Source organism: Eleutherodactylus coqui, chromosome 5 (assembly GCF_035609145.1).
Source record: "Eleutherodactylus coqui strain aEleCoq1 chromosome 5, aEleCoq1.hap1, whole genome shotgun sequence".
Classification (NCBI taxonomy): Eukaryota; Metazoa; Chordata; class Amphibia; order Anura; family Eleutherodactylidae; genus Eleutherodactylus; species Eleutherodactylus coqui.
In genome coordinates, this window is record NC_089841.1 from 117,941,559 (window position 1) to 117,962,898 (window position 21,340).

The following is a 21,340-nucleotide window of genomic DNA, read 5'->3' on the forward strand; positions in this document are numbered from 1 at the left end:
AGAAATCTCCTCCACATGGCTGGCTAATCCCGAGATTAGCAGCCGCAGGCGGATTTGCCGCGCGGAGATTCCGGACGGAATTTCCGTGGCAAATCCGCCCTGTGTGAACCCCCCCTTATAGTTATCTCTCCCAGAATGTCCTGCAGCAGAGTATCACATTAAGGCAGGGGTGTCAAACTCATTTTCACCGAGGGCCACATCAGCCTTATGGCTGCCTTTAAAGGGCCGTTTCTAATTGTAAGACAGTATATATACATACATACACATACACACACACACACACACACACACTATTATGCATGTATACGCACAGACGCACACTATTATACACATATACACACAGACACACACTATTATGCATATATACGCGTAGACGCACACTATTATACACATATACACACAGAGACACACTATTATGCATGTATACACGCAGACGCACACTATTATACACATATACACAGAGACACACTATTATACACACAGAGACACACTATTATGCATATATGAACAGACGCACACTATTATACACATACACACAGACGCACACTATTATGCGTATATATGCACACACACACACACACACGCACACACGCACATTTCTGCACTTCTGCACTTCTATACACATTTTTATACTTACCTGCATCCAATATGGTCTCACTGGCAGGTATACCAACTGCTCTCATTCCTTCTTGGGGCCCTCCTGCATACTTGGGCCCCTGATGTCTCCCCAGGTCTGCAGCCATGAACAGAGAGAGGGCTGATGAGAGGAATTCAGCACTCACCGGCTCTCATGCAGCAGCTGCTCCTCCTCAGCGCCGCTCTCCTCGCACCAGAGATCATGTTCTCTGCAGTCTTCTTCCCTCTTCCATGGCTGTTGTCAGTGTGCTATTGGCACTCCGCTATTACTGTCTGCTCTACTGAGACAGAACAAGCCGATAGAAGATCGCATAATGATAGCAGCACGGAGGGTGAGGGAACTTGCTGCACAACCAGCGGGTCACAGAAAATGAGGTGGCGGTCCGGATTCGGCCCGCAGGCCTTGTGTTTGACACCTGTGCGTTAAGGGAACTCTGCTGAGCTGTTATGGGTGTGTCTATTCACTGCATGTTGACAGATCCTGGTAGCATGCAGAATTATGAATTTAGCTCTAGGCTATTATACATTCAGGATGAAATAACAAAAACCAAGTACTTGCAAAGTTATTGAATTCTAAATGCTACATGTGAAAATGATGGCCAAATGGCAACTTTTAATTTTAAAAATGGCACCAAACATGCTGTGCAAACAAATCTGAAAAGAGACATTTATCAAGAGCCACATTTTAATACAGTAAATATATATATCAGTTATCTGAGACTTGTTAAATAGAATTTACATAGCAGCAGCAGCACTTGTATTCTGTGACAATTTTCATAAAGCTGTCTCATAATTTCTTTTCTGTCTGAATGGTAAATCTATTGCAAATTGAGCTATACAGATATTACTAGAATATATAGCATCTGTATATAGCAAAAACATCTTATGTATTGTAAAATTTCTATTTCAGTATGTACCTTAAAGGGGTTTTCTAATTGTAAACTACATCAATAGTAGATCAGCAGAGGTCAATCGCTCAGGACCCGCACCGATCAGCTGGGCAGGTGCACTTGTTCAATGAGACTTCTGCAGGAAGTAGTCAGCTCCCTTTCCACTACAGTCGCCCGGCTTGGTACTGCAGGCTAAGTTCCCATTCATTTTAGTGAAACAATGTTTTGCAATACCAAGACAGGCCACTACAGTGTGAATAGAGCTGTCAGCTTTCTACACACATCAGCTCTGTGCATGTGTACTGAACTGGTGATAGCTGATCGGTGGGGATCCCGAGCGATAGACCCTTGCCAATCAACTATTGATCACCTATCCTGAGCATAGGCTATTAATAGTTTACAACTGGACAACCCCTTTAAGGCAAATATAACAGCATGAAGAAGCCCACTTCTTTATAGAAAAGTTGGATCTCTTCTGTGTTTTGGCCCCACTCTTGGTTTTGGCTTATCAATACTAGTGCAAAATATTGACAAAAATATGCACGTCAGAAATTGGGCTAATATGCATGAAACAAACATATGACATAGGTAGATAACTACTAAAGCCCCATTTACACAGGACGAATGTCGGCCCAACACTCATCCCTGTGTGTCCTCGGTCCTGTGATGCTGCACAGAAGCAAGTATCGTTGGCTCTCTGACAGAGCGGCCAGCAGGGGACCGGGGGCGGCTGGAGGTGATTTCACTCCTCGGTCTCTCCCGCCCTTCTCCATTCACTAAACATAGCAGCTGTTCAATACTGAACCGCTGCTATTTACACTGAACGATCATCGTTCAGCTCATTGCTCATCATTTATGCAGCATAAAATCCTGAATGATGAACAATGAGTGTAAATAGCAGCCTCCCTGCTGCAAGCCAATGATACTCGCTCCTATGCAACGGCACGGGAGCGAGTACATGCGGGGACGAGTGTCAGGCATCGTTTGCCCGACATTCATCCTGTGTAAATAGGGGTTAAGGGTGGTTTTACACATGGTGGAATATTCCGCTGCAGAAAATTGCCACCAAAATCTACATGTCTAACATGCAGATTGTGACACAGATTTGCTGCAGATTTTACTATTTTCATTCCAGCAATTCTGCTACCAATCTGCATCAAAATTCGAATGCCAGACATGCAGATTTTTTGAGTAGATTTTTCCGTGGTGGCATATTCTTCCATGTGTGAAAGCACTCTAAGGATGTCCCCAATATTGATGTGGGGATTTAGGTTATGAATACAGAGACCAGTATTATACAGTCTAGTATGTGCAGATAGAAACAGGTGGATAGTAGCGGAATCAAACATTTTAGCAGTTAATGATATTATATATCCTTGTCTTTAAGGCTGTATTCACATGGGCGATTTTCACGTGTGAGCTCCGTCTGAGATGGACAGAACTTGCACAGAAAAAGAATCTATTCAATTGAACGGGTTAATTCACACATGCGATTTTTCACTTGGACCGATAGTCTGAGTCTTAAAAATCACTGCATCTCATATTTTTGTGTGATTCCTGTTCAAAAATCACTCATTATTTTCTTCGGGTGCATTAAAAAGGTTAGGAGAACTGTGCGGCTGCCCAAGGGGACCACTTTGAAAGAGATTAGTGTAAGATTGTTGTATCTGAATACAAATATTTTTTATGAATATAGGTGGGATACTTTTTGAACACACCTCGCATATCATCCTTATTTGCCTCTATATTGTTTTTATTTTCTACAGGGTAAATACCGATCCATATTCACCCAATAGAAAATAATACCAATACAGAGGCGAAAACAGGACAAAAACAGGTCATGTTGGTTTGTTATTAAACAGCCATGAAAAATACAGCCATGTGAATAGATACATAGAGTTACAGTCTGCAAAACACGGACCACATACAGAGCTAAAATATGCTTGTCTGAAAGCAGCCTAAGGGCGGCCTCACATGGGTACATTTGCGCACGCAAAATCTCTGTGCCGAATGTGCAGCAAATAGAACCTATTGATTTAAATGGGTTCCTTCAAACGTGTTTTTTACCACGCGCTTTTCGAGCGTATACGTGCTTATGCCCGTGTGAGAATCTAACATCCATTCACATGACTAACCCAGCCTTATTTAATTAACCATCTCCCATTTAGGCTTCAAGTATATGGCTAAATTATGACTCTTTTGTACTGGATCACCATATGCCTCACCATAAAGACATAAGATCAGCAACAATCCTGTTGTTCATGGTTTCCAAATTGTAAGATGAAAATTTTCATACACTTTTCAAGAATAAGAATTGAAAACGGTACAGACGGTAAAGCTAGAAGATATATTTGACAACATTAAGGCCCATGCTAATCAAAGGTGCAGTCTTTATCTACATTGAAACTATGTTATAAGATATTACAAAATATAGATATTCATATTTCTCTGCTAGCTCTACAACATTTAACACAACCAATGTGAAACCTGCCTAGAAATTATAAATAATGAGAAATAATTTAAACATAAAAATAAATATAAACTACAATTAAATATCACTAGAACTGAAATGTAAAATGCTTAGGATATAGCTATAAATATAAAGAGAAGTTGACATTACGAAGTATGGTATGCTGAAGGGCCGGTTCACATGAGCGTAATACGGGCGATTACAGCGGTACGACCACAAGTCTACTGAACCAAACTCATTGCATCACCTATGATGCCACGGGTCTAGGTCAGTAGACCCACGATCGGGCCAGGCCACTTGTCAGTATTGCGGGTTCATAAATGTGCTCATAATATGCTTGTGTGAAAATGACCTAAGGAAAGAGATAACATTTTTGGAAGTTTGACTCCAGGTTAAAGAGCAGGTGAGCTGTCAAAGTTACTTGTGTGAGTTTCTTGACTTGGGTCCTGCCCTTTCTCCCAAGTAATCTACTGGAGGATTAAAAAAAAGAGAGAGACAAGACCCCAAGTACCCAATGAAGTTATCACTTCTGTTCTCCTAATCAAGAATAAATAAGGAGACATCTCCTGGCCCTCATGGAAACCCCTCCAAAAGAAATGCTTTGCCAAACCGCAAACTCTCCAAACAGCAATTGCCTCTGATGCTCTATGAGCTTGGATATTCAATGTAAAAAATTCTATGGTTTGGAGTGATGGCCCCTTTCCTAGCTCTCTGCTACATAGTCAATATTCATAAACCCTGACAACAACCCACTGAAAGCACCTAGGCTGAATGCGCTAAAACAGTGGCTCGTGGCTAGTTTCACGCAAGCATAATATGGGTGTAATTGTGCACAAGTCCAGGCCCAGTCAGAGACCGAATGCTCCAAACTGACAGCTTCCTGTACCTGTATTACTCTCATGTTAAAGTGGCATAAGTAACAAATGGCTACGCCACCAGTGTGTAGGTGACATGTCCTCAGGGTCACAGACATGGTTTGAAAACAGTTCCACAAAATAATTCGATCTCTTATTTTCTGATGCAAACTTTAAAAACAACACCAACATACACCATCCTACCAGAAGTAATTGGACACCTGGGCAAGAATCAGAAGTAGTAATTATTTGCATATGTTAATATTTAGTGTGGCCTCATTGGGTGATAATGGCATCAGATAGTCTCTGTGGCATACTTTCTACGAATGGCGGATACACTTCAGTTGGAATTTCCTTCCATTAATTCTGCAAACATCTGGCAAATTCTCTAAAAGAAGATGGATGCTGTTTATATTTCGTGACCTGATGTTCCGTAGAACTTATGTCTGGACTCTGTGGAACATCCATATCCTCAAATCAATGTCACATTTGAGTCTCCTCACTCACCGTCTAAGTGCTTTCCCTAAGGAGCAAAGATAGCGTTTCTGACCCCCGTCCCAGGCTTTCACTAGCAAACCCAGACTCCTACTGTACACTGATTAAGGGCAAACACCCTGAAACAGCTGTATGTACATGGAGTCTGGCTTTGCTTTTAATTCCCAGTCATTGTTATAAGGCTTGTATAAAGAATCTGACTTTGGCTTGAGGGAATGCTGCCTTCCAATAGGTTGCACTGTGGAGGTATTATTCCATCTCCCTTATTTGCATATTACCCAGAGGAGCGTGCATGACCATTTGAGTCTCCTCACTCACCGTCTAGATGCTCTCCCTAAGGAGAAAAGATAACATTTCTGACTCAAATCAATGTAAAACAGTCTTGTTGGAGGTATTACTGACCCTTTCTTGAGTATTGCCACGTTGTTGTCTAGCATGTTAAGGTACACCTCCATGTTCGTGGTTTTTGCCTTGACTGAGACCATGCCGCATAAAACATCCCCTGACCATAACAGACCCTCCTCCATACTTACCTGTTGGCACAACACGCTTAGGCATAAGGTATTCTCCAGCCATCCTCCACACCCAGGTACATCCATCTGATTGGAAGATGCAGTAGCGTTATTCGGCATTTGTTGCTCCATAGAACGCTCTTCCATTGCTCAACTTTCCAATGACGACATTTCTTGCACCATTGTAGATGGGCTGATGCATTGAGCTTTGTGATGGACGGCTTGTGTAAAGCAGCAAAACCCGTATATCCAATGACCTGCAGTCCCGTCACAAACTATGGCTGACATCTCCAAGGGTCTGCATCTCACGTAGCATGGCTTAAGACACGTGACATGCTAACTACACGCAATCCATTCTACTAATAGGGGTGTCCAATTACTTTGGGTACAATAGTGTATTATAAACTTAGATTTATATATACATAGCAGCATGTGCAACTGTGACAGCAAAATACTAAAAAATATATTTCAGTCAGTTAAATAGAGGGAGTTTCCTAAAATATATGTAATTGTGGTCTTCATTTTAAAAAATTCTGCTCTTTTGACTATAAATATGCAATTGCTTTACGATAATTTTCAAGCATCTAGTCTAAAGCCCTCACTGTATGGTAGGCTATCCTTTAGTAATACAGAGTACATGAACGATGCTTCAGGTCTACGACTTCTTCAAGGCCTTCTTAAGGTCGCCGTAGAAGTTCACCAAGGAACCTGCCATGGCAAAGTCTACAGTGCTGTGAGGAAGCATTCCTCTCAGGTCAGTCTGAATGTAGCCGGTCAGGAAGCTGTGCTCGGGGTTGTTCAGGAGAGGTACACAGAACCAGCCGCAGGGGTGATTAAAGCCGCGGACGCAATGCGGTCTCACAACACCATGTTCAACACTGACACCTGTGAAAGCAAAAATATATACAACTGCAAATCACAGAACACATCTACATCCGAAATTATGACAGACTCACGCAAATGTTGTTTGCTGGTCACTTGAGATCCTGAGATTGAAGGGGCTACTGCATATCCTTCACTGGCGCTCCAGGCCATCGGCTGTAGAGGGCAAGACTGTGAAGGAACCGTGGCACCGTATCAGTGCTGCAGCCCATTCATTCTGAGAAATGGCGGGATCCCAGATGTTGGACCCCACTAATCATAAAGTAATGGTAGACCAGCGATATGTCATCTCTTTATGAGATGGAAATAGCCTCCTGATCCTGTCTAGCATCTTACTACTACTGAAAATTCTGGAATTGAGGAAATCGGAAAATTTAAGGTCACATTCAGATAGTGGATGTATTCAACGGTACAATGTTACAAAAAACTATCCACACGTGAAAAAAAATCACCGCCGGATTTTAATCCACAGGATGCCCTATATGTCATGGCTTTCTTGTGGAATTTTGATAGATCTTGCAACACATGAATCTCGTGAGAAAAAATTATATGAAGGGGGAAAAAAGTACTGCAGCTTTAGAGCCTAAACAGACGGACATGTTTGAGCACGTTTCTACGTGCATGAAACTCATGCCCGCAAAACGTGACGAAACGAACCCATTGATTTCAAATCCTGCAAGTGAGAAAAGATAAAACCTGCCTTATATTTTTGTGCGTTACGCAGAGAGCTGCCATAGACGTCTATGTGCTCCAACCCACTTGCATTTTTTTAACGCTGCAATATCACTGCGTTTTTTTTAATGCGATTGTCAATGGGACTTTCTAATGTTAAAAACGCATCACACAAAAATCGCGAAGCACAAACTTGTGATGCGGTTTTAACATTAGAAAAACGCGTTGACAGTCGTATTTAAAAAAACACAGCTATATTGCAGCGTTAAAAAAACACAAGTGGGTTGGAGCCCTATGGCAGGTTAAGAAGAGGAAGGGGCATGGGTGTGACCTGGAGTACAATGCAGGAAATAGAAGACGGCTGGCCCTTATTAGGCTTTAATAGCCATTCTATTCCACAGAAAGGGAATAACAAGCACGCAGGGAACTGGCATTTCAGGCGTAAAAATTACCTTACCATGCGCTGGCAAGCAAGTATTAGTCTGATTATTACCATTTCAAAGCCTGGTTTGTGTGCAAATACACTCCTATGCGATGAGTTGAATCTGTTGAAGCCCTTAGAGCATGGTCACATGAGCGTGGTTTACATGCTGCTGCAGCAGAGCGTAAACCACGCTTCTATAACAACCAATAGGTTCCTATGGAAGTGCTCATATGGACCCATTTCAGAAGTTCAGGATCTGTGCTTCTAAAAATGAACGGACAGCGAGTGTGGACTCGCCTGTCAGTTCCGTGGTGTGCACTGTCCAGGGTGCTTACCATAGGCTCCAATGGGAGCTGTGGAAGCAGGTTGCCTAAACCAGGGACATGTGAACGGGCTGCTCTATGAGCTACAGACAGCCCGGTCACGCAATCTTTTTCAGGATGCCAGCAGTGTGGTTTACACGTTGCTTAGCAGCGTGTAAACCACGCTCGTCTAACCTCAGCCTTAGGGCGTCTTCAAACTTAGCTGAGTTAGGGCTCCTGCACGTGTTTTTTTGCACTTTTTTTTAATGCGATATCGCTGCGTGTTTTTCACGCGTTTGTCAATGGGACTGTCTAATGTTAAAAACGCATCACACAAATTGCAAAGCACAAACTTGCGATGTGTTTTTATTATTAGAAAGTCCCATTGATAATCGCGTGACAAAAACGCAGCGATATCGCGTGAAAAAAATGTGCAAGAAAAACGCAAGTGTGCAGAAGGCCTTACTATGGAAAAAATCTGTAGCAAAGTCAGCACCATTTGGTGCAGATTATATTGCAGATTTCACCCCTTCAATTGCATTTTTATTGAAGGGGTGACATCTGCGGTGGATACACATGAAAATGGTGCGGATTTTGAAGTATATTGTAGTGCAGATTTGCTGTGGCATTTTTTAGCTATAGAAAATCCAAAGCCAATCGTCTACATGTGAGCGTACCCTTAGGCCATGTTCACATGGGGCAGATTTCCTGCAGATTTTCCCACACGCAGCGGGAAAAAAATAACACTAATGGCTTCTTCACATCAGTACTTTGTGAGACAAATCCAGAAGTGGAACGTACAGAGCGAAAGTATAATGGAAAAATTTGCATTTCTTCTGTATTTCAAACCCGCTCCTGGTTTTGGCCGCCTGCAGACGAGCAGGTCGGATCCGGCGGCGAGAATTCTCGCCGCGGGACCCGACCCGAGCGCCTGCAGAGACCAGCGCGTACTCACCCGCGCCCGGCGGCCCCGGCTCTTTCATGTGCCGGCTGCCGATCAGCCGGCGCATGCGCAGACCGGAGCTGGCGGCCGGGTGAGTGACGTATCTGTGCGAGGCTCTGTGAGCCCCACACAAAAATAGGACATGCCACGGTTTGTTTGCCGCGCAAGATTTCGTGCGGCCAAACCGCGGCCGTCTGCATAGGAGTGCGTATTGTAATGCACTCCTATGCAGGCTTTGAGCGGCGGAAATCCCGCGGGAAATCCCGCCGCGGGATTTCCGCCCGTGTGCAGGCGGCCTTTGGCTCAGAAAATACTGATGAAAAATACACCCGTGTGAAGGAGCCCTTAATGAGTGCGAGAATTGACCCGTGTTGCAGAATTTATACCCAAGCATGTCAATTTTAGCAGTGGATTTAGTGCAGAAAACTTGTGAATTTCTGACATAGACTTCATTAGAAAGACCAAAATCCACAGTAAGCGCTTCTACCCACTAGCGTTTTTTTAATGCTGCCATATCGCTACGTTTTTTTAAATGCAAATGTCAATGGGACTTTCTAATGTTAAAATCGCATCGCAAGTTTGTGCTTCTTGGATTTATTTGCGATGTGATTTTAACATTAAAAAGTCCCATTGACATCTGCATTAAAAAAAAACGTAGCAATATCACAGCATTAAAAAACCGCTAGTGGATAGAAGCCCTAAAACCTCTTTCATATGAGTGTCATTTTAGCGCTCTGATAGCCATGCTAAACAATCGCTAAATTGGAGCTATTGGAGCGCTAAATTGTGTTAACGAAGAATAGCCGTGATCAAGTCGTGGCTATTCTCAGCGAGTTTACACAGCTGGCTGCAGCGTCTTAGCCACAAAATCCCTCGACCTCTAAAACTATGAAAGGCATCCCAGCGGGGATGAAGGGAGCCCCCACGGGGATGCCTTTCATTGTTCTGGCTCATGTTTTTGTGAGTTTCTGCATCAAGAAGTGACAGGACAATATAAAAATGAGCATCAAGAAGATAAAATACTGAAAATATACCGCAAGTTAAAAGGCCGTCTTCATATTTGGTGGTGTAGGAGAAGTCTATAAACTCTCTTGGGGAGATGATGTTGAAAAGTTGTCCAGCGGTCGTGTAGCGCATCACACAGGAACCCTGTTATGCAAAAAGTAGGTATTATTGTGAGCATTTAGAAGCAAGTTTAAATAACCGACATTAAGGCTGGGTTCTCACAGGGCGAAATCCCGACGGAAATCTCACGGTTTTGCCGCAGCAAAAAAAATCTGAGATTTCCACCAGGAAAGTGCAACTTCACAACTCATGGCACTATGCCACAGGTTTTGGAGCAGCTTGGCCGCATGCTTTTTCATTGCGGCCGGCACTCCCATAGAGAGTAGCGCGGCCGCAGTGGAAAAAAAATAAGACATGCTGCGGCCGGGGAGTCTGCGCCGCAGCACCAGCTTCTGCCGGCTTTGCTTCGACGGATTGGCCGTCCCGTGTGGACGAGATTTTTGACAAATCTTGTCCACATGGTTTGTCCAAAAGCACAAACTTGCGATTTTTGTGCGATGCGATTTTAACATTAGAAAGTCCCATTGAAAAAATAACGCAGCGATATTGCAGCGTTAAAAAAACCACTAGTGGGTAAAAGCCCTTAGGGATCTTTCACAAGGGACAGAATATTCTGCAAGATGCTGCAGAATATTCCACTGCCAGAATCCGCAGGTCTAAATGCAGAATTCTGCCATTTTCAATTTCACATCAAAATCCTCAAGACTGGATCCAAGAGTTAGGGCTCCTACCCACTAGCGTTTTCTTAATGCTGCAATATTGCTGCGTTTTTTTGCTGAAAATGTCAATGTGACTTTCTAATGTTAAAATCGCATCGCACAAAAATCACAGAAGCGCAAACTTGCGATTTTCGTGCAATGCGATTTTAGCATTAGAAAGTCACATTGACATTTGCAGTAAAAAAAAACGAAGCAATACCGCAGCGTTAAAAAAAACGCCAGTGGGTAAAAGCCCTTAGTCTTACAAGGAATTGATAGAGGGCAATATTACATTTAGCTCTCATTTTATACACCCCCAAATCGTATATGCTTTTGTAGCTACTGCTTGATATTGAGTACTGCTGCTTAGCATACTTGTAACCAGACTACCCAAGCCCTTCTATGGCTGTGTTATCCCACTGACAGTATATGCAGCAATACACTGACTGCAGCGTGGTTGCACTAGGTAAGGCCGGTGTTATCTAACTACAAGTTTGCTGAACTAAATATTGTGTCCTATGGCTTAGTAGAAAGAATACAGTAGACTCATGGATAGTCGAGAAATAGCAACTACTAATGACAGTTCTGGGAGACATACTTTGACAGCTGCAGACTGGCTACCTGTTGGAAGTCCTTGACGATATCCATTGTGGTCATCAAGCTGTCCCACTCTAGCCTATAAGGTCCCGGTCGGATATAGTCAACAATTCTATTTGTGACATCTTTTACAACTCCCTCCACTTTATAGCTGTAAAAAAAAAATCAGATTGAGCTTAAAAAAAAAAAAAGCAGCCTGAACATTTATCGACGTGTACAGTACACGTGCCACCACAAATCACTAACTAGCATTGACTGATTCTGACTGCTCTGCCTGCAGACTCTGGAACAACAAATGGCCCATCTGAACCGATAGACTGCTCCAGTGCAGCTAGATACACTGAACTTAGAAGTGAAGTGGCATGGCAAAATTATAGGGGTTATCTCAAGTATTCATTTATTCCCTATCCACAGAATTGAGGATAAATGTCTGATCAGTGGGGGGCAACTGATGGGACATCTACTGTTCACAAAAACGGGATGCTTTGAGTGGCAGTCGAGCATGCTGAGTGACACTCCATGCATTTCCATGGGACTGCCAAGTGCTGTACTTAGCAGTCTTATAAAGATTAATGGAGTGGTAGTATGTATGCTTGACTGCCACTCCATTCATACAGGAGGACACAGAACCCCCTTTCTTATAATTAGTGGGAGTCCCAGCACTGGACCACCACCTATAAAAAACACTTGTTCCCTATCCTGTGTATAAGGCCTCGTTCACACGAGCACTGTTTTCGCGCATTGGAGGCAGGTGAAAAAAATGATTCCATAAGAACCAATGGTTTCCTATAGAAGCGTTCAGGAATTATAGACGTGCAAAATACTCGCACCAAACAAAGATAGGACGTGCGACTGCAAAGCTCGCATATAAGGTCCATGCTGCGAGAAAAGATAGGACCTGACCTATCTTTGGTGTGTGATGTGCAGGAGTTTCCATAGACTCCTATGAGGGCAGGAGTCTATGGAAACTCCTGTGCAGGAAAATGAGATTACAATGTGCCACTGTAAACTCCTGTTAGTCCCCGCGGGGATAAGGGGAAGCCCCATAGGTTACCTTGATCTCCGCAGGGAGTAACAGGAAATTACAGCGGGACAATTAAAATGTGCTTCTGGGCAGCATGTTTTAAATGTCCTGCTAAAAGCAGCTGGGAATTCCTCCAATATGCCCAGCAGCAGGGGGCAGTAGGAGACTCCCTCCACATCTCTCCCCTGGTGATTTCCCTATAGCGGAGAGAGAGGAGGGCACGGTTACAGGGCTTCCCCTGCATGGGAGGAGAGGGTAGGGCTAGAGGGATCTGCCCTCTATCCCCAACCCCTCTCTCTTTGCTATGGGGAATCCCTGTAAGAAGCCGTATAGCCCCGCCCCCTCTCTAGCCTCTCCCACTCTCTCTGCACAATGGGATATCCCTCAGAGATCCCCAGAGCAGGGAGAGGGAGAACAAGGCTATGGTAATGCCCCATAGCAGGGAGAGAGGGTAGAGCTATGGGGAATGAACTCATAACAGGGAGAGACAAAGCGGGGTTATGGGTTAATCACCCATAGCCCAGCTCTCTCTCTCCCTGCTATGGGGAAATCCCAAAGCCCTGTAGGGCTTCTTCTCTCTCTCCTCCTGGAGCAGTTGCCCAATAATGCAATTTTTAGTGCAGTATAGGCAAAATGTTTTTGCGCACCTATACTGGGCTAAAACCATGCTCGTGTGAACAAGGCCTAAGGGATAAGGTCATATTTTGGGATGACTCCTTAAAAGTGTATCCTGCTTGTAGTCACCTAAATATTAGCTTCTTGTTGGCAGGTCCCACTGACTTCAGCAAAATCTGTCAGCAATCTGGTAGGACAAATAGAGGAATTCTGCACTGAGTTTTATACTCTTGAGATCAAGAGCAACATTTTTGCTACAGTCATAGTCTGTGAAAATGGCCAAAGCATTCCACTTGATTTCATTAAAAGGGAATTTCAAGAATGTAAAACTGAGTGCAGAGTTCTCCTGTTGGGTGTAATAACGACGTGTATCCTACTGCAGCACCCCTTATCCTAGTGCAGTGTAGCCAGCTAATACTCTTGTATGTGTACAAGCCAATACACCATGCCGGAAAAAATGATTGTGTGATTTATTTTTTTCAGCTTCCTAGAAATAATATGCAAGCCGAATATTAAGCCCTTCGAATCCACTGTCTGACGTCTAAAGACATTCTGATTGAAGGCTGTACAGCTTCCGATGACGGAAGACGTTCAGCAGGGTATTCTCACTTTATATTACTGACCCCTCTCTTCTCGGGGGGCCTCTTCAGCATGTCCCATAGCGCAGTATTGGATCTAGCCAGCAGGTGGCGCCATTGTACAATGGCAGAAAGAGAAAAACCCCTAAGAAACCCTGAATCCAAAATTGGATTGCAAAGGGTTAAAGTTAATGGGAAGGTCACCTATGATAACTGCCAACCCTACGTACAGCTTGGAATATTTATACAGTTCATTTTAGTAATGTTTCACAGTAGGAAATATCTCACAAGAGCTGCGCGGTTTTCTCCATAACAGACGTTTATGGTAAAATGATAGGATTTAATCCCAAAATCAGTCACTGCCTAGTTACATTTTTTTGGAGATACAGAAACATTAAAGCACATTTGTCCAGCCACTTCTCCACTGGGAACTCCATCAGTGGGGATCACAGTCACAGCTCCGACCCCTGTTAATCAGACTCATATAGCACATTGAGTCTATTTGCCTTACATACTCTTGTAGGAAGATCTCACCCCTGCTGTAATATACCATTGTACATATACTTCAATAAAATAAATATACAGATATTCTTTTTAGACACTCACAGGCAACCACCAAATTCTTCAGAAGGTTTGCGCCAGACCGTTACGTCACTCTGGAAAACAGAGATGTCGGGGTTAATAGTGTTAGCACAATAAAAAAACAGAATACAGTGTAATAGACTGTAATCATATAAAGTACACGGGCGTTAACTTGTGCTGGGTATACATTATCAGTAGCTACTTGTATTCCTAACAAATTCCTGGCACACGAATGGGCGATTCAGCTAAGTGCTCCTGTGGGGGGGGGGGGGGGGGGGGGGAGAAATAAGCCGCTGCCAATCAGCTGTGCAAGCGGTTTAGCTGCCCTGCAAACGAGCGATTGGACATACTGAGATGCAATATGTCCGACCCTTTTTTCATTCAACATATGCAGAACGAACGAGGGTTGAATATTTCATATATAATAAATGGTCAGATGATCTCGCTGCAACTGGTGGGTTTAATTGGCGCAAGTCTGCTGTGCATGGCCACAGATAAGCTCTGTTCACGTGTTGGGAGTATTTCTTACCATATACGTCAACCCATAGGACTGTATTATAAAAAGATGTATACCATGGGCTATAAGCTTTTTTTTACCATGTGGCATGCAGTAACATATTTAATTACACTATGACATACAGTGAAAAATGTTATGCCAGCGCACACTAGCTTTGTGTATGTTAATCCCTAATGCCACACAATGTACTGTTATGTCATGGAGGTGCAGGGTTTGTATGGAATGGGATCACGAGCCAATCCCACTCCATATATGGCAGGTGCCAGCTGTCTTTGAGAGCCCTCAGCAGCCATTGTGGCTGTTAACACTTTAAATGCTGCTGTCAGTTTTGACAACAGCAGTTAAACGTCCCAATCCGTGTTCGGAGGGTCTCGAACGGCCCCACCACGATGAGATTGCGAGATGCCATTTGGTTGCCATGGCATCCAGGGACCTTCTGAAACCCTTCATTACTGCCATGAATGAGTGCTTGTCAGAACACAATATAATGCAATACCATAATATTGCATTATACTCTATGATTGATCAAACAATTGGACTATCACAGGATCGAATCTAAAACAACATTTATTTGATAATTTCTAAAAACAGGGAGAGTGTACACACACACACACACACGAAACCTAAGGAAGTGACTGTATCCCACCACCTCTCTCAAACAATTGCAAGTTCAAGTCCCTTATGGGGACTCAAAAAAAAAATTTATTAGTTTTTTGAAAACAATAAAAGGTAATAAAAGTTTTCCCATATTTATAATACAAAAAGTCAAAACAAAACGCTATAAATATATCTGGTATCGCTGCATCTGTAAAAGTCTGATCAATTCAAGTGATGCATTATTTATCCCACATATTGAACGTCGTCAGAAAAAATATATAACGCCAGAATCACATTTTTTTGGTCACCCTGACTTCAAGAAGAACTTGAGTAAAAAGTGATCAAAACGTCAAGTTAAGAAAGGACACTCTTGTTATGCATGGGGTCAGTAGGCCCCTATGGAAATGTTCTGTTATCAAACCCCTAGCCAGGCTAGATCAAGGTACGGCTGTCCATAAGCAAAGTTAAAGTTCTTTATAGGGGACAACCCTTTACTTTTAAAGTGAAGGTACTCTTTTATTTTCCCTGGGGCGTTTAAAACTTAATCAGAGCAAGGCCTTGCTTAGGTTTTTTTTCGATTGTGTACTTCAGGAACTTATAATCATCTTATAAGTAATAATTTACCCAACATCTATCGTTATAAGTGAAATATTTGTTTATTGTCTGGTTAAGTAAAACCATAATTACTCGTTTATTTGTGTGTTGTCTCTCCATTATCAGCATCATACCCCGCACTGCTTACCAATGTACACTACTCATGGAGAATCACTGAAATCCATACAAATCCTATACAAGTGGAGCTCTCCTTCATAGGGTCCGAATACCAAAGTTGGGATAGCAGGAGCATGTTGATGTCCTGAGCGAGCACGATACATTTATAACCTGATTTATGATACGATATGGGTCTTGGAAGGTTTGAGGTTCTAAATCTTTTCTCAATCTCTGATTACCAAGAATGTGGAAGCAAAGTTTATATGAGACACATGACTATGAGGTTATCTTTACTAACAGAACTGACAGATTCAGATCTGTCAGAAAGAAGCAAAAAGGAGAATGCTAAAATCTATTTACAAGAGAAGGACAAACTGTATCACTAAAACAATGATAAGGCAAGTAAAGGTGTAAAAATAGTGCATGAAGGACTATATACAGAGTGGAAATGAGGACTCCTTGTGCTTAGGGCCAGAGCATTTCCAGGAAACCTGACAAAACAAAAAGTTTGTGGTTTTATCCCCTACTGTTGTAGAGGAATCAAATATTTGATTTGGCAAGGTGGAGAGAAGTTCAGGTTCTCCATGTCATTAGAATACACTGACAACTCTACAATTTAGTTTAGGAGCTACTTATTCTATTATTATTACCAGTAGCTGAGGATGACTCAAGAGGTAATACTAAAGTTGGCACGGCTTTTGAGGAAGATCTGCAGCACACTTCGTGTGAAGTCAGCTGTGGATGTGCATCAAAATCCACACCAAATGATGTACATTTTAGCACAGATTTCTGTGCAGATTTTTCCACTGTGGAAAATCCACACCTAATCCACTATGTGTGAACGCACCCTTGGGGTGACTACCCACTACAGTTCTTTTTCACTGCAAAATTCGCAGCGTTTTTTTTCTGCAGCGGTCTATACGACTTGTAATGTTAAAATCGTGATCGTGCAAAATCGCAATTTACCGTGAAATCGCGATTTTGCGTGATTGCGATTTTAACATTAACAAGTCCCATAGACCCCTGCAGAAAAGAAACGCTGTGAATTTCGCAGTGAAAAAGAACTGTAGTGGGTAGTCACCCTTAGGCATTCTGCAATGACACACCCGCAGCAATTCTACTGGAAGACCTCTACAGTGGTAAAATGTGAATCTGCTGCGGAATTTAACCTTTGTATTACAAGGATTGAATTCTGCAGCATAAATAGGCATACTGCGGATTTAGAATCTGTAGAGTTTTTCAAAAACACTGTGGATTCATTTTGAACAATTTCCACACTATTTGGGGATTTTTTAAGTCTCCTCTATATGGCTTGTACTGTAAATGCTGCAGAATGTTCTGCAGAGGTTCTGCTAGCAGAGATTCTAAAGCATTTCCAGCCCGTGTGAAGGCGACCTAAATGTCTAGTCCTGCTGCATTATGGCAGCTATGATCTGTAACTGCAGCTTAGCTACTGTGTATCCAAAGCGGTAGAAGTAGACTACATTCTCAGGGCTTATTTAGACAACCGTATATCAGCTTGGTTTTCACGCCGAGCCGGTATACGGTGTCCTTGTCTACAGTAGGGGGGGAGGAAGGAAGAGCCAGGAGCAGAAACTGAGCTCCCGCCCCTTCCCTGCCCCTCGCCACTATTTGCAATGGGAAGGGCGGGATGGGGCAGAGCTAAGCACCGGAAATTAGCTCTGCCCCCGCCTCGCCCCCCTCCTATTGCAAATAGTGGCAAGAGGTGGAGAGGGGGCAGGAGCTCAGTTTCTGCTCCTGGCTCTTCCATGTTTCCCCCCCCCCCCCCAACCGCAGACAAGCACACCGTATATCGGCTCGGCGTGAAAACCGAGCCGATATACGTGGAAAGACCAGAGAACAAAAGAAGATCCAGCGCTCCAAAGTGAAGGACACCTATTAAACTAAGTCAATAGTAGGCTCCTTGGTGCACAAAACAAAAGGAAAACTTTTATTCAAAAATACGTCCGACGCGTTTCGTCGCATAACAGCGACTTTTTCAAGTGACATCTATACAAACATTTCTTATCCTTATATACTATCATACAGAGCACTTTACCCACATATTAATTACTGCATATTACCCGTACACTGGCCCGAGACGCCGTATCCTGACTTCCGGCGGGCGGGAGGGTTACATAGAAAACTTCCGGTTCTTACCTAGTGCTTCTGGGTTAGTCTATATATATAAAATTGAATGTATGTCTGTCTGTGTGTGTGTCTGTCTGTCTGTCTGTTTGTCCTTTATGCGCTACTACACCATTCATCCGATCGCCATGAAACTTTGGGAACTTGTTGAGTACACTCCTGGGAAGATTATAGGCATAGTACATTTATGCTACGATAAATGGCGCACGTGCGAGCGTCGTCGACAGTTACGACCCCCCTCCCCACGTAGATCGTTCGATTTCCATCATTGCCACTAATTCTCTCACTTCCCGATGTCGTAGAAACATGAAATTTGGCACGAGCATTGATTATGTCATAAATAGGAAAAGGTAATGGGTCCCAACTCCATTATTCAATTCTATGCGCCAAAGAATTAGCGTCCAAATTTTTCGTACGGAATCTAATTTTCTCGCTTCCCAATGTCATAGAAACTTGAAATTTGGCACGAGCATTGATTATGTCATAAATAGCAAAAGCTAATGGGTCCCAACTCCATTATTCAATTCTATGCGCCAAAGAATTAGCGTCCAAATTTTACGTACGGAATGTAATTTTCTCACATAGAAAATTGAAATTTGGCACGAGCATTGAATATGTCATAAATAGAAAACGCTAATGGGTCCCAACTCGATTATTCAATTCCATGCGCCAAAGAATTAGCGTCCAAATTTTACGTACGAAATGTAATTTTCTCACATAGAAACTTGAAATTTGGCACGGGCATTAATTATGCCATAAATAGGAAAAGCTAATGGGTCCCAACTCGATTATTCAATTGTAAGCGCCAAACAATTAGCGTCCAAATTTTACGTACGGAATCTAATTTTCTCGCTTCCTAATGTCATAGAAATTTGAAATTTGGCACGAGCATTGATTGTGTCATAAATAGGAAACGCTAATGGGTCCCAACTCGATTATTCAATTTTATGCGCAAAAGAATTAGCGTCCAAATTTTACGTACGGAATCTAATTCTCTCACTTCCTGATATATATAAATGAATGTCTGTCTGTCTGTCTGTCCTTTATGCATTACTACACCATTCATCCAATCACCATGAGACTTTGGGAAGTTGTTGAGTACACTCCTGGGCAGATTACTGGCATAGTACAACTATCCTACGATAGGTGGCGTGCATGCGAGCATCGTCGACAGTTATGCCCCCCAGACAAAGATCGTTTGATTTCCATCTCAAGCACGAAAGCAAAAGGCATTACGAGCAACGGGATGAGTGTTCAACCAGAAAATGATGCATCCGCCGAACGTATCACAAGACAATTGCTGGATATTTAGAATGCTGAGGTAAAATGAAAGCTGTGCTGTGATTGGTTGCTATTTCTTATACTGCTGAGGTAACATGAAAGCTGTGCTGTGATTGGTGGCTACTTCTTATACTACTGAGGTTGCATGAAAGCTGTGCTGCGATTCGTTGTTATATATTATACCACTGAGGTAACATGAAAGCTGCGCTGTGATTGGTTGCTATATATAATACCGCAGAGGTAACATGAAAGCTGCGCTGTGATTGGTTGTTATTTCTCTTACTGCTGAGGTAACATGAAAGCTGCGCTGTGATTGGTTGTTATTTCTCTTACTGCTGAGGTAACATGAAAGCTGCGCTGTGATTGGTTGCTATTTTTTATATTGCTGAGGCAGAATAAAAGTTGCGCTGTGATTGGTTGTTATTTCTCTTACTGCTCAGGTAACATGAAAGCTGTGCTGTGATTGGTTGTTATATTTTATACTGCTAAGGTAACATGAAAGCTGCACTGTGATTGGTTGTTATATATTATACCACTGAGGTAACATGAAAGCTGCGCTGTGATTGGTTGTTATCTAGATATATAAAAACGAATGAATGTATGTCTGTCTGTCTTCGCAGCAACGCGCGAAGGGTAAGCTAGTAATCTATAAAAAATGACGTGCATATTACCCGTACACTGGCCCGAGGCGCCGTATCCTGACTTCCGGCGGACGGGAGGGTTACATGAAGAGCTTCTGGTTCTTACATAGTGCTTCCAGGTTAGCAATCCTTAATAAAATGACGTGTGATTGTGCTGGTCATGTGACTAATGGTCACATGATCCCACACCGTCCTGACGTCAATACGCTCCAGAGAAAGGTCACAGCCTTTGTATGGAGGTTGCGTTACCATGACAATGGAACACTATCCTCCAGCATAAGGCGGAACTTTACCTATGGAGAGATTATAGCCCATTAGCAAGGAAAAACCAGTAACCATATAAGTTAACCGGGTTATAGTGTTTCTTATCGTCATTACTGAGAATGTGTATTCTTTTTATGGAGACAAGGGAATTTGAAATTTATCCCAATAGCTCCACTCTCATGTATACTGTTATAAACCACAATAATCCACTATCCATCCCTATTCATGGAGTCCTATTTAAAAAAAATATATATATATAGTATATAAAACTAATAAATAGTAGAATCTATAATATACCATATATCACATGGAATATTATAAAAAATCATAAATATCAATAAAATAGTTATTCTATACGTTAAACTCATATGCATCTCTATAAAATAAATATACACCACCCAAACAATCCCTGAGTATATACCGTATATACCGGCGTATAAGACGACTTTTGAACCCCGAAAAATCTGCTCTGCAGTCGGGGGTCGTCTTATGCGCCGGTAATACAAAAAAAAAAAAAGTGTAAAAAAAAAAAATTTTATTACTCACCTCCCACGGCGTTCTGTCGCGCTCCGGCAGGATGTCGCTCGCTCTGGCAGGCTGTCGCTCGCTCCTCGTCCCCGCCGCAGCATAGCTTTCTGAATGCGGGGCTTGAAATCCCCGCTTCCAGAAAGCTAATACACACGCCGGCAGCCATGACAGCATTGAATGGCTGTGATTGGCTGAAGGCGCACGTGTTAGCAATCACACCCATTCAATGATGTCATTGAATAGTGTGATTGGCTGAAGCCACGTGTGCTTTAGCCAATCACAGCCATTCAATGATGTCATGGCTGCCGGCGTGTGTATTAGCTTTCTGGAAGCGGGGATTTCAAGCCCCACATTCAGAAAGCTATGCTGCGGCGGGGACGAGGAGCGAGCGACAGCCTGCCGGAGCGAGCGACA

At 42.8% G+C, this 21,340-nt stretch overlaps 1 protein-coding gene across 1 annotated transcript in view; it reads right to left on the bottom strand.

The window, feature by feature from the left end:
* Positions 1–1,303: 1,303 nt before the first annotated feature.
* Positions 1,304–21,340, bottom strand: part of STARD4 (StAR related lipid transfer domain containing 4) — a 29,418-nt gene continuing 9,381 nt past the window's right edge. The window contains exons 3-6 of the mRNA XM_066603053.1: positions 14,264–14,313; positions 11,465–11,591; positions 10,115–10,229; positions 1,304–6,742 (exon numbers count right to left, since the gene is read on the bottom strand). Of these exons, the coding sequence (XP_066459150.1) occupies positions 6,513–6,742; positions 10,115–10,229; positions 11,465–11,591; positions 14,264–14,313 (522 nt within the window). The 3' untranslated portion in view covers positions 1,304–6,512. The remainder of the gene's footprint in view (positions 6,743–10,114; positions 10,230–11,464; positions 11,592–14,263; positions 14,314–21,340) is intronic.